Consider the following 13,317-nt stretch of genomic DNA (forward strand, 5'->3'; position numbering starts at 1 on the left):
CTTTAGGATTTTAATGCAATATAAGGTTCCGGCATGCTACGGCATGAATAAACATAACTGAGAAACTATATTTAGGGACAAAATAGTCGTACTTACGCGTGAAAACATACGCCGGCAATTTTCTTCTTGATATCGGTTTAACATGAAATAATACTACAATGCACCATTGTATAACCTTCGATATTATATAAGGATTGTTTCTCGGCCTTTTCACTTAATTAGAATCGTTTTCTAACATAAAAAGAAGCAAAAATTGAACAAAAATCACAATGAACAAACACCAAAACTGGTTACGCGATAAGGGACAAGAGATTTGATAATTCTATCTCTGTCTAAACCATTTGTAACGAAATTTTCGTTCTCTTTCTAGTGTAAGTGAGAAGGAAATCGTCATTGCGTCTATTAGTTTCTCTGTCTACGTTATGCAAGCATAGGGTAGACATGTAGGGTTATCAATATAAAAAATAAAATAGTATCTAAGGAATGTATTAATTAGTTTTATTTTTAAGTCTTTCCAAATTACGAAGATTCTTAATTGCGCTAGGAAATTTCGAGTCAATTTTTAATGCCATTTTGTACATTTGCGTTGCTAAGTCATATTTTTTCCAACGATGATACAATACTCCTGTAAAAATGAAAATTTAATTATCATACAGCCATAATATGGCATTATTTATCTAATTCCGAGATTATTCTGTTGCGAAATCAAACATTGCATTGGAGTCGATATTCACCAAGATTGGCGTAATGAATAGCTTGAACGCGATTCTGAAACAAATTGATGGCTTTACGAAAATACTTCTCCGCCTTATTATATTCATCTATTTTTCCATATATATTCGCAATAGCAAAGTGTATTAGCGGCGTTTCTGGTAATTCTTCAAGTGCTTTAGGTATTATTTGCAAAGCTTTCTCTATTTGTCCTGAAAGGATATATTTTAGGTTTTAATTATTTTCTACATGAAAATATATAATTGAGTTCTTTTTGCGGGTTCGATACCTGTATTATCCAATAAAGCCAGTAAATTTGTCCAAGCGGATACATGTTTCGGATTTAAGTTGATCGCATGAAACCAGTTTTCTAATGCATCGCCAGTTTTATTCAATTCTAAATACTGAAACAGAACGATAGATTCAGAAACTAAGCCGAGATGGTCCAGTGGTAAGAACGCGTGAATTTTAACCGATGTCGTGCTTGTCGGTGAAGGAAAACATCGTGAGGAAACCTGCATGTGTCTAATTTCACTAAAATTCTGCCACATACGTATTCCACCAACCCGCATTGGAGCAGCGTGGTGGAATAAGCTCCAAAAACATTCTCCTCAAAAAGGGAGAGCCTTAGACCAGCAGTGGGACATTCACAGGCTGTTACTGTATTACAGAAACTAAGATATAACATAAAAATAATTACCAAGTTTCCTAAATTGTAAAAGCAATCTGGATAACGTTTTCTATAGCGTAATGCAGTTTTGTAGGCGATTTGGGAATCATTGTATCTGCCTGTATGGGCTAATACGATTCCTAGATTCATCCAAGCCGCTGAAAAGTCGTTTCTAAAAATATAATATTATTAAAGTTTCTGTATCGATTACGTTAATGTCAGTAATATAACCAATTAATTAATAAATGTAATAATTGTCTATGGTTTTATCTTAGCCATTTATGATAAGATAAGGAAGGCGATAGATGAGTAGGATTTATGCTAATGCAATATAATCTTATATAGGTATAATAATAGAGAGTAATTAATACTTTTTAATTGTTTAGTTTTTTGTTTTTCAATAGGTAGAGCGAATGGGCCCCCTGATCGTAAGTAAGAAATTATAGCATTTCCTTACCTCATCAACGTGCCTGTAATGGCACTTAGCCACCTAAGCCTTTAAACCGAAACAAATTATTAATCAGTAGTGCTGTTTAACGGTCGCTACTTATGTACTTAGTCTTAATGTAAGTAAAAGAAGAACATTTAATGATAAATATATATAGTTTAGTAATAATTACTATGTTAAAAAAATACTTTCGGATTAATAATTTTATTTACTAACTTATAACGGAGAGATATTCTTAGATAATGTTCTGCTTCCTTATACTTTTTTTGATTCTTTAATAAATTCGCCAAGTTGTTCATGGCTTGATAGTATTCTGGATACAGTCTAAAAAAAAACGAGAAACAGGTTACGTTGAAATATTTCTTAACTTGAAAAATGAGTACTCGATAAGGTAATAATAAGAAAAAGCGAAAAAGCATTTTTCTAAGTCTACTCTCGGCAGAGTGGTCGTGATTATCAGTTACGGTCATTTAACAGGGTTCTTGCGTCAACATTAAGCGACTTCTATTTGAAGACGTTTGTTTAATGTGCAGTATATCTTACACGTATGAGACGTCTCCAAGACTACACCTTTAAAACTTCTCTAGATTTTTCTTTGGGCCGTCTGTATAAGTAAAGCAATAGCCCATCTTTTTGTTTGGTAAAGGCTATCCACTATGCCCTAATGAATGTGTGATCGCTAAGTTCGAATTGAATTAAGCAATAAATTAAGCAAATGAACATAGCGATTATTGTTCTATTTTGTGTAAGCCCCCGTCCTCGTTGGTCTAGTGGTCAGATAAAAGGCTGCTGATCCCGAGGTCCTGGGCTCAAATCACAGGTCGGGCCAGTAAAAATTTATTAGGTTTAGTGTCAAAAAAGTCTCAGTAGCGACATCGGATTATGAGAGCGAGAAAGTGTGTTTGCGCACATACTTGTAAGATAGCACTATAATATATTCTGCGCAGTTGGCTTGAGATTGGCCGCCGTGGCCGAAAATCGGTCAGGAGGACATCGTCATCAAACCGTGTTGTATTTCGAGACGTCATGGCTCTCAAATAAGTTATAACTATATAAATTAAAAAAATACCTAAACATCACACAAATATATTTAAAAAAATTACCTTATAGCTTCTTTATATTCCGCTAAAGCCCAGTCTGCATGATATTTGGCGTCGGCAACTTTTGCAACGTTGTAGTGTACTTTTGCGTTTAATGGACAAATGTTTAAAGCATTTGTAAAAAGCTGGTACTCATTTTGCCAGTCATATGATCTTTGCCAACTTTTTAAAGCGAAAATACATATTACACAGGTAACACATACTTCCATTAGCTGAAAGTATTCAATAAATTTTAAATTTGAATTTTTTTTTCAAGTTCTAAATGTTGAAAAAAATACAGACGGAAGTGAGTCAATAGCAAATGTACGGATGTTTTTAAAAAGTGCGGGCAAATGCGATGTGTATAGATTTAATTATGCGATACATTCTGACTAATCTGATTTAATTTTTTTTTAGGTTAATCTGAATTAACCGGCGCGGACTTAGAGATCAAAGGCTCCGATGCATTTTGACAAATTGATATTAATTTTAGCTGGGCAGGGTTCTCAGTTGGCCGGGTCCATAGGTTTGTACCTTGTTGACCAAGCATATATCCAGGGGATAATTCCCTACTTATATAATCTATAAAACAGCGATAAACAAACATGTACATTGAATTCAAGTTTTTATAATTTTTGATAGACTAAATCGCTATTGCTAATTTTACATTTTTTACTAATGTTGGTGATGACCAAGTATTTACATTTTTTACTAATGTTGGTGATGACCGCGGATAAACAGATATCGGACGAAAAAAATGTAGTTTGGTATGGTAACTTGCAATCAGCCCAATTAACTTTTTAAAACGGCAATTATTTAGAAATCACATCGTGACACTTTTATTTGTATGATTTAGTTTGAGCTTACCACAATAATATGAAAACACAACAAACCTTTAAATAATTGTTGTATTTTTTTTTCATTTTGTATAATCCAATAGAGATGAGCAAACAGTAGCCCGCTGACGGTATGTAAAGGATTCTTTCAGCGATAACAAAACCTACTGGATATACAATATTAGCAGCGGGAAGAAATGGAATTACCATCAATGATATAGCTAATAATTTAATTCTGAAAAAAAAATTATAATGTCCTTCTGCTTAGAAACATAAACACAAGAAAATATATCCTTACTTATATAATAAATGCGAGAACGTGTTTGTGTGTTTATTCATTTGTTACTTACACACCTTAACACTCAACCAATCCTGAAAAGGTGAACCCTATGTGGGTTCCTAACACCTATTCCCTCCCCTCTGTTTTTATTTAAAAAATTCTCAGGTCATATTGAAATTAGGCAGTGTTCAAACTCCTGTGACTCCAAAAACTCTTGAAGCCATTGGTATTGAGTCTGAGCTCTATCTGAACCCCATCATGTCAGATTTGCTGTCCCATTTCATGGATTATGTGAGTGAGGAAACGGAGACTGCATTTATGTTTGCATTGTTTTAAAGAATTACTAGTCTACATTTTTCATCAATTGATTTTTTTATATAATTAAAAAACAGTTAAAATCGACATCATACCTTTTCATAGCTTTATTGCTTTTTTTCGTGGCTAATGAAATAATAAAGAATAAGGCATAAAAGTATAAAGATAATACAAATATTAGCCTATAATCCAGTGTCTTGCTTATTAATGGTACACATCCCATTGACCAATCATAGCACAGCCATTGCGGCCATATTAATAGAAGAATATTAAGAAAATAAATATAATTATATGTTGCTATCTGAAACAATATAATGTTGTTACAAGTAAAGTTTCTATACCATAAACATAATATGAGTACATAGATTATATTAAAATATTTTCAGCACATCTATTTGCATAATCAAAATAATCACTTTTTATCTGTATTATTATGTATCAATATCTGTGGCAATGCAAAGTAGGATAAAATAAAGAATAAAAAAGTGTCAGCCTGTAAATGTTCCATTGCTAGGCTAAGGCCTGATCTCTTTTTCAGGTGAAGATTTGAAGCTAATTCCACTGAGCTGCTCCAATGCGAATTGGGGAAATATAAGTCAGACCACCAAGCTTGAAATCAAATATAAACAGATAAAAGAAACAGCACATGAAAGTGTTTAAATGGGTTTGAAAGCAGTCATCATTAAGATTTACTTGTTTCTTAGTAGGTTGCTAGTTAAATATATATATTAATTTTTATGGAAATAAATAAACATACCTTAGTAAAGAGATCTTCACTGAAAGCTGTTGGATTATCAGTTTGTTTAAATTCTGGTTTAGTGCCTCCCATCACAACCCATCTTGCATACAATAGAAGCATCGCACATAATATTACCCATGCTATTCTATAAATGGATTTGATATCCACATTTACATTTATAAAGTAATTTATATTATTTCTACTTTTTAATCTTCCTTTTGATCTGCGTTTCATATTAATTACTAAGTCATATACACATGATATTCCCTAAAATGTGTTTTTTATTCAAATATTAATATTAGTTTCATTTATATATAGTATATTTTTTTATGATTAAGTCATTGTTTTGTATTAGAAAGAAATAATTGAACAATTTCATGTGTGTTCACTCACCAGCACAGTAATACCATTCTCCTTAAAGAGCATTGAAACACCCGCTAATATAATACTGATAAATAAATAAATATTTAACATACTTTTCGTCTTAACTGCTTTATCATAAATGAGGAATGATATGAAAAATGTTATGGCAGATAGTAAATCTGCCCGTCCAACAGCACCACACACAGCCTCCACATGTACTGGAAGTACGCTAAATAACATTGCTGCTAGAAATGGTACATCTATAGTGTCACTTTTATCAATGTTTCCCATTTTGACTCTTTTCCAAATACAGTCATATGACATCCATAAAAGAACACAGCAAGCTGCATGACAAAATAGATTTGTGGCTTTAAATTGTGAAGGCGATAACTCTTTATTTAATAAATAATTCAACCTAAAATAAAAAATATTTAACAATAATATTATGATGTATTTACATCAATTTCTTCTCTTTTTTAATTTAAAACTTACCTATATGACAAAATTGTTAAAGGCCGGTAGGACTTATGACTTAAATTGCTTTTAATACTTGTACCCCAGAAATCGTTTTTGAATGGATCTACCCAAGATTCTGAGGTAATATCTTTGTTTTTTACAATAGCTTCTGAATCGTCAAATACAAACTCTCCATTTAAACTGAATATGAATGGTATAATTGATGCAAAAACAAGACAAAGTAATTTAGCCAACATTTTTCAAATTCATAAATTAAGTTACGTATACTTTTCATTTATTTCTATTCTAAGTAAAAGCAAATGCATTATATTTTTAAAATAATATTAATGACTCCACTTTAGATATATATTAAGTTTTTTATTTAGAGTAACAAGTAAAAACAATTACATGTTTTTGTATACTATTTTGACATTGACATTCTGTAGTGTCAACAAAAATTGTCGGCACCACAGGTATTTTTTTTATACAAAACTGTGACCGTGACTATAAATTTGTTGCTTGTATAATACGACAGTACCTGAGCGATAAATCTAGATAAAAATGTAGATTTATTTAAGTATTTATTTGAAGACAACAAAATGTTTCTCAATTCCCCCAGTTGGCGGTACTAAATATTTTTAAAATGTTATTTCTTTAAATTAATCGGACAAATTGTTTGCAGGTTAGTTTAATAAAACAAATATGTTCCTTAAAATATCCGTATTTATTTTAGATTAGAATATCGTTTGTTTAAGAAAGTTTAATTATATTTGTTGTTAATTCTCAATTTAATGAGACATAGATGTAACAGTAAAATTTGTAGCAAGTGGTTGAAGAGTGTGCTTTATATCAAGTGCCGTCCTGGGATCCCGTAATGCTGCTGCGGCATGTGCGAGTTGTAAAGCACATTCAGGGGGCGCGCTCGACGGGAGTGCGGTACATTCCCGCTCTAGGGCGCTACCCACGCATGTGAGAAGCTCAGCAAAGCCAAGAGATATAGCTGCACGGCGTAATCGGTTGAGTTCCTGGATATTATTGTTTATTTTTAAACCTACTTGACAAGTTGATAGCACAAGAATATAGCGAGACAGTAGACATAGTGGCCAATTTTTTCAATAGGGTTCTAAAATTGAATAAGATCAACGAAAATACACTGAAATAATTATAAGCAAAATTTATTTATTTAACTGTTTTTGGGGAAATACAGAAAAAAATATGTTACTATATCCTATACATAAATTATGCGTTATTTTTGCGTTGCATGCGTTTTAGCCAGATGAAATAGTCCTATATTTTATAATTGTACAAAAAATTAAACAAACATTTACATTAAAATAATCAATATGTATGCAATAATATATACCTTATATAGGTGTTGAGTTTTGTCCGGCAACTTCCTAGCGTGTCTTAGAACTTTCTGGACGTCGGCGAGCAGCGCGTGCGGGCGCGCCCACGCACAGCCCGAGCCGCCCCCACTGTACGAGCGCCACGACCGCACGGGGAACGTGTCCGCTGAGAAAGAAGTATCATGTAATACCACCGAAGGTCCGTTTTGGCGGAAGTCGATCTAATCGACCTGGCATCGCCACAAACTTTGGCCGAAGATCCTAAGAAATTCGGTTCGGCTAAAAGTTGCACAAGGAACATAACATCTTAGTTCCCAAGGACGCATTGGTTATGTAAGGAATAGTTAATATTGCTTACGGCACTAATTTCTATGGTGGGGACGACTTACCATCATGGGTCTCCCATTGCGCGTTTCACTAGCTATTTTATATAAAAAAATTACAATATTTGTACTTACAAGTAATTAAATTTGAGGGTGAGAAATTTTCATGTTAGGATCTTCTATTATTATATAAAAAGGTGAAAATCAGATGAAAATTCATTCAGTAGTTTTTGAGTTTATCGTGTTCAGACAGACAAAGGCGGCGAAGGGACTTTATTTTATAATATATATTGATTTATTAATATATACCACCGTTATTTTTCTTTTCTGTTTTACTATAATATGTGAAGTTTTAATGTACTTTTATGTAGATATTAGTATGTATGTGTAAGTATCAATACATACATCCCCAACTCTTATTTTAATTTTTAAATGTCAATGTCAAAGGTTGTCTGAAATAAATCGTTAGCAAGCGTGGCCGCCTTTTCTGCTGCACATATTTTTGTGTTTCTTTATTTTGGCTTATTTATAAATGATGTGAATTTGGGGTACAGTAAAGAGTTAAATAAATAAGAAGCCTTTGTCGAAAACGAAACATAGACAATGATAATATTAAAAGTTTTACTAGAAGTAGAGTTCTCCTCAACAGGTCCCAATTGGTCCAGTGGTCCGAGCCATGGTGCAGCCGAGGCTCCAGGTCTAAGGACGCTCAGTAATAAGCATGATCGTCGAGCTCTCGATACTTCGCACCAAGCTGATAATGTGCCCCACCAGTCCGCTCCAAGCTGGACTATCGCAGACATGCCTTCTACCTGATTAAGGACACAATAGATTTGTCATGGTCACATAAATTTTTATATATGTATGTATATATTTATTCAAACACCTGCATCTTAACCGAAGATTGTGGGTTTAAGCACCACTGAGTTCATGTCCGACAGTGAGAATATCGCGTGGAAACCAGCATGTATTGGATAAAAATCTGTTACATGTATGTATCAGATCCGTATCATATCTACCAATCCGTATTGGAGCAACGTGGTGGAAAAAGCTTTTAAGCTTCTCTTCAAATGAAGATGAGACCTTAGCCCAGCAGTAAAAAGTAACAGCCTGTAAAGGTTCAACCCTTTAGTTTTTAAACATCTAAATAGATAAATGTTCATTGTTATGACTCCCATACAGTACATTTAAATTGAATTGTATATAGTCGACTTTGTATTCCATATGAGAAATAGAATAATTACTAAGTTTCTTGCCGGTTCTGCTTGGTAGAATTGAAAGTGCTTATAGGCATAAGAGCCAACTTGAATTAAGAATTTTTATCTGCCTGAATTACCTTTAGTGCTCCATGTAATAAAACACAGAAGTTGGAAACTTTGCTGGGGTCGGAGGAGTCCTCTTCTGTTGACGTTCCTTCTGTGCTGCTTCCTTCCTGTAAAATAAATATAAATAAAGAAAGTGTCACACACACACACAACTATTCAATGACTACTTAATAAGAATTGTAGTGTCGAAGTTTAAGGGCAAAGTTCAAGGCCAATTTTATGCTGACGTAATCCTTTTCAAGTTTTATCATTCCTTTACTAACTTTCAAAAAACTTAAAGAAAACCATATTACTCATGGTTATCTTTTGAAATTAAAAAAAAAAAGAAAGTAGTTTCCAATATTTACAAATTTTCCAAATGTATCGTATCCATGCTATATATAATAATAGTTACAAGTGTGACCTCACATCGCCGAAAACTATGAGGCGAAGGATGTCGTAAATTTACGTGATGCTATGGGTGGGCTGTTTGCGATTTTGGTGTTGCTTCATTTTTATACGTCGGTTATACAAGTAAACGATGACACAAACTTGTTTTGCACATACCTTAGTGGGTGTTTTAGAACCATAGTTTTCACGAGGTGCAGTGTTGCTACCTATTTGAGCTTGAGGTATTACGAGGTGTTTGCTTATTGCTATTGGTGTACCTTTGAAAGAATAATTTTAAATTAGCTCAATTCTAATAACATTTTATCTCAAGATATGTTATACAATTAAAAGCGTGGATGAGGATGGAAGCCCCATTATTGACGATCTGGTGCGGTAACCCCAAAAGCGAGCGGAGCACGGCAGAGGAACACAACAATACTTAGCATTGTTGTGTTCCGGTTTTAAGAGTGAGTGAGAGTATGTGTTTTTTTTTTTTTATAGAATAGGAAGGTGGACGAGCATATGGGCCACCTGATGGTAAGTGGTCACCAAACGCCCTTAGACATTGGCATTGTAAGAAATGTCAACCATCGCTTATAGCCAATGCGCCACCAACCTTGGGAACTAAGATTTTATGTCCCTTGTGCCTGTAATTACACTGGCTCACTCACCCTTCAAACCGGAACACAACAATATCAAGTATTGCTGTTTTGCGGTAGAATATCTGATGAGTGGGTGGTACCTACCCAGACGAGCTTGCACAAAGCCCTACCACCAGTAATTAATTAACTTAAAAAAATATATTCCAAAAAAGAAACAATAATAGTTTTTTACTCACCTAAGTCTTGTTGTTGTAGGAACCCAACTACATGTAGTTGACTAGATAATGTGTAACTTCCCGATAAGCCCTCTTGGGAAGCTGGATGTGGAGCTGGAAATAGTTGCACCCTTGTCTCAAGCTGTCCACACTTAAGAGTGCACCAAAATTCTTGATAATGCTGTTCACATAGTCGAGTCATCGCTGCTATTACCTTAAGATTTCTATTTAGATTAACTCAAAGATATTTAAAAATAAACATTTAATTTATGCATATATATATATATATATATATGACCCATTTTTATAATTCACTCAACCAATTTTGATAAAATTTGGTATGAAGCAAGTTTGATATAGGGTACTTTTTTATACTTAACACTTTTCCCCTCCTAACACACGAAAATTAGTTGTATATAATGCTATTATATTGTCATAACTGCCTCGTTGGTCTAGTGGCTTGATATAAGGCCGCAGACCCGGAGGTCCTGGGTTCAATTCCTAGGTCGGGCCAATAAAAAAGTTATTGGGTTTTTCTATCAGAAAATTCTCAGTAGCAGCCCGGAGTCTGGAAGTTGGAAGTGTGCTCACTCCAGTGCCTCGGAAAGCACGTAAAGCCGTTGGTCCTGCGCCTGAACTCTTTGCGGTCGTGTCGGATTGCCGTCCCATCGGATTATGAGGGTTAGGGAATAGAGAGTGCACCTGTGTTTGCGCACACACTTGTGCACTATAATATCTCCTGCGTAGTTGGCTAATCTCACTTGAGATTGGCCGCCGTGGCCGAAATCGGTCTGGAGGACATTATTATTATTATATTGTCATAAATGCTTATAATTGTGTAACACACTATACTAACCCATTATTGTTGTAATTTTTTTTGTGAATATGTTGAGGAACACCATTCCTTATATCAATAAATAAATAAATATTTAATTTTATACTTACACCAGGCACATTTAACTGATCAGGAGTATAGATAGCACCTCGACTTATATTACTATTGGAGTTGTTGGTTGTATTACATGCAAGATCAACAATTTTCTGATAAATTGGCATCGCTGGAAAGAAGATTTAAATGGTTTAAAGTATTATTAGTCTGATGAAATCATTATTGTCAAGTTCTTAGTATCATATATCATTAGTAAACTATAGTTTTTATAATAAACTCTTTTATAAAACTTGTGCTAACATATTTTATGCATATTGGCATTTTATGAATATGAAGCTACATTAAAAAGCAATAATAAACTTATTATTAAATACAATCTTGCCTATTATTAGTATTGCTATCCTATATTATTATACATACACTGCATTTGTGAAATTGTGTTTAAAAACATAATGAAGTTTGACAAATTTTTAATAGAATTCAGATAAAAAATTAAATTAAAAAAGCAAGTCATAAATGCTTATATTTAAATACCATATTGCAAGCTTAAATCATGAGGAGATACTATTGGCAACACATGTATCTTTCCAGGGTAGGTTGGTGGAAGAGGTAGTGCCTGGATTATGCGATTCCTGCCAATTGCACCCACACCACTACTGCCATCTGTAACCTGAGAAATATTATTTTTACTAAATCTGTTAAAGGTTTAAAATAGATATATTATTTTTTTATTAAAGTTTAATATTAAATGCCATTTAAGTAAATATTTATATACCTACAAATTTCATAATAAGGGAATTATTTTATAATTTACAACTATTTACAATAGAACTTTCAATAGTATAAATAAGTTAATATCAATTAAATCATATAAAAACAAATAAAGCCTATGTGAAAGTAACAGGAACCATACCATGACCCCGCAAACTATTATTGTCAATCATCAAAGCATTATGCAATTGAAGGGGTAAAAAGCTATTTTATAATTTAAAAAAAACATACGATTTTTTCATCACTTATGATGCATCATAAGTGATAAAAAAGCTACTTATGTAAACAAAACAGTTTTTCATAATATACTAGAAATAGGAATACCAAAATTATCTGAACTGGTGTTTGGTAACCCCATTCATTTAGTATCAGCTGATTAACTCCATGAAGAGCGGTTTCTATACATGTCTTGTCTCCATCATCCAGTAGAGGTAATTTTGTCCTTATAGTATCAAAATCACGAGTGAAAGGAACCGCAACTGGAACAATTGATGCAATTTTGATACCAGTATCTAATGAATATTGATATTGGAATTTTATATAAATACCTTCATAAACTGAAGAGAAGGTCACTAATGCGACATACTCTAATTTAGCATGGATGCATAAGTAGTCTAGAAACGTGTTTATAGCTGCTGTAGCTAACGTAAATCGAGTGTGGCTCTCTGTCGTGTCCGTCGTCGGCACGGGCCGAGACATAGACAGGGAAACGTCTAATAAAATAACAGTAGGCATAATAAAAGTTTTATATATACATTTAAATCTTATAACTATTACAAGTATTGTATTCTGTCAGCAGTTGTGTATAATACAAATGTTTCAACAACAAAAAAACATTTGTTTACTCTTTCGATATAGATTCGTCGTGAAAATGACAGTGACAAAACTGTCACATAGTGACACAGAACAGATAATTACTGACAGTCACCCTCGCCAGTTTTGAAATTTGCCTTTACTAACAATCTGAACTATCATAACAGAATCTTGGTGACGAGATTTAAAGTGTTCAACTTGTAAAATTTTATAAAAATAATGTTTTATTGATTTGAAATATAAATTGAAATTAGCTTTATTTGAAATAACTTATAAATTAACTTAACTTATTTATTAACTCTAATATATACAAGATAATGAAAATAATAAAACTACTTCAGTAATTAAATTACTTCATATGCTTTTTATTTGTTTATAATTATAAATAGCTGCAATCATGCCTATTTATAAACCAAATAAAAGTTATCTTGAATAATAAAACAAAAAGTCCAATAAGTTATTAAAAGAAAAGGAATAGAACTAAGAAAAAAAAATTTTTTTTTTTCATTATATTCAATTATAACTATAGTTAATTATAAATATGATAACTTTATGTAGTTTTTATTTACTTTAAATGCGTATAAGAGTGGAATTAATTTTAAACGTTAAAGGATGCTTACAACAACCAACAAATATAAATGAATACCGGATACCTACTTAATCTAGTAATGTATCAGAACGGATACTGGAGCATCCCACATATTAGCACAGCTAATTGCAACTGATCAGTTGTTAGTGTAGATAAACAAGCTGCAAATAACGAAAGC

The 13,317-nt window shown here is 32.9% G+C and overlaps 2 protein-coding genes across 2 annotated transcripts; both read right to left on the reverse strand.

The window, feature by feature from the left end:
* Positions 1–481: 481 nt before the first annotated feature.
* On the reverse strand, positions 482–6,286 carry LOC126778565 (protein O-mannosyl-transferase TMTC4-like). The gene is made up of 11 exons (XM_050502239.1): positions 5,934–6,286; positions 5,472–5,856; positions 5,097–5,345; positions 4,435–4,640; positions 3,802–3,979; positions 2,933–3,141; positions 2,046–2,153; positions 1,412–1,553; positions 1,001–1,115; positions 735–923; positions 482–625 (listed from the first exon to the last, which is right to left on the reverse strand). The coding sequence occupies exons 1-11, from the start codon at positions 6,152–6,154 to the stop codon at positions 489–491; spliced, it is 2,139 nt and encodes a 712-aa protein (XP_050358196.1). The 5' UTR covers positions 6,155–6,286; the 3' UTR covers positions 482–488.
* Positions 6,287–6,602: 316 nt separating this feature from the next.
* LOC126778648 (integrator complex subunit 14) lies at positions 6,603–12,597 on the reverse strand. The gene is made up of 10 exons (XM_050502309.1): positions 12,286–12,597; positions 12,062–12,216; positions 11,501–11,636; positions 11,023–11,135; positions 10,099–10,291; positions 9,438–9,538; positions 8,903–8,998; positions 8,192–8,378; positions 7,261–7,409; positions 6,603–6,922 (listed from the first exon to the last, which is right to left on the reverse strand). Exons 1-10 carry the CDS (start codon positions 12,470–12,472, stop codon positions 6,686–6,688), a joined length of 1,554 nt encoding a protein of 517 aa, XP_050358266.1. The 5' UTR covers positions 12,473–12,597; the 3' UTR covers positions 6,603–6,685.
* Between the last annotated feature and the right edge of the window lie 720 nt (positions 12,598–13,317).

The sequence above is a fragment of the Nymphalis io genome, chromosome 2, assembly GCF_905147045.1.
Source record: "Nymphalis io chromosome 2, ilAglIoxx1.1, whole genome shotgun sequence".
NCBI classification, from domain to species: domain Eukaryota; kingdom Metazoa; phylum Arthropoda; class Insecta; order Lepidoptera; family Nymphalidae; genus Nymphalis; species Nymphalis io.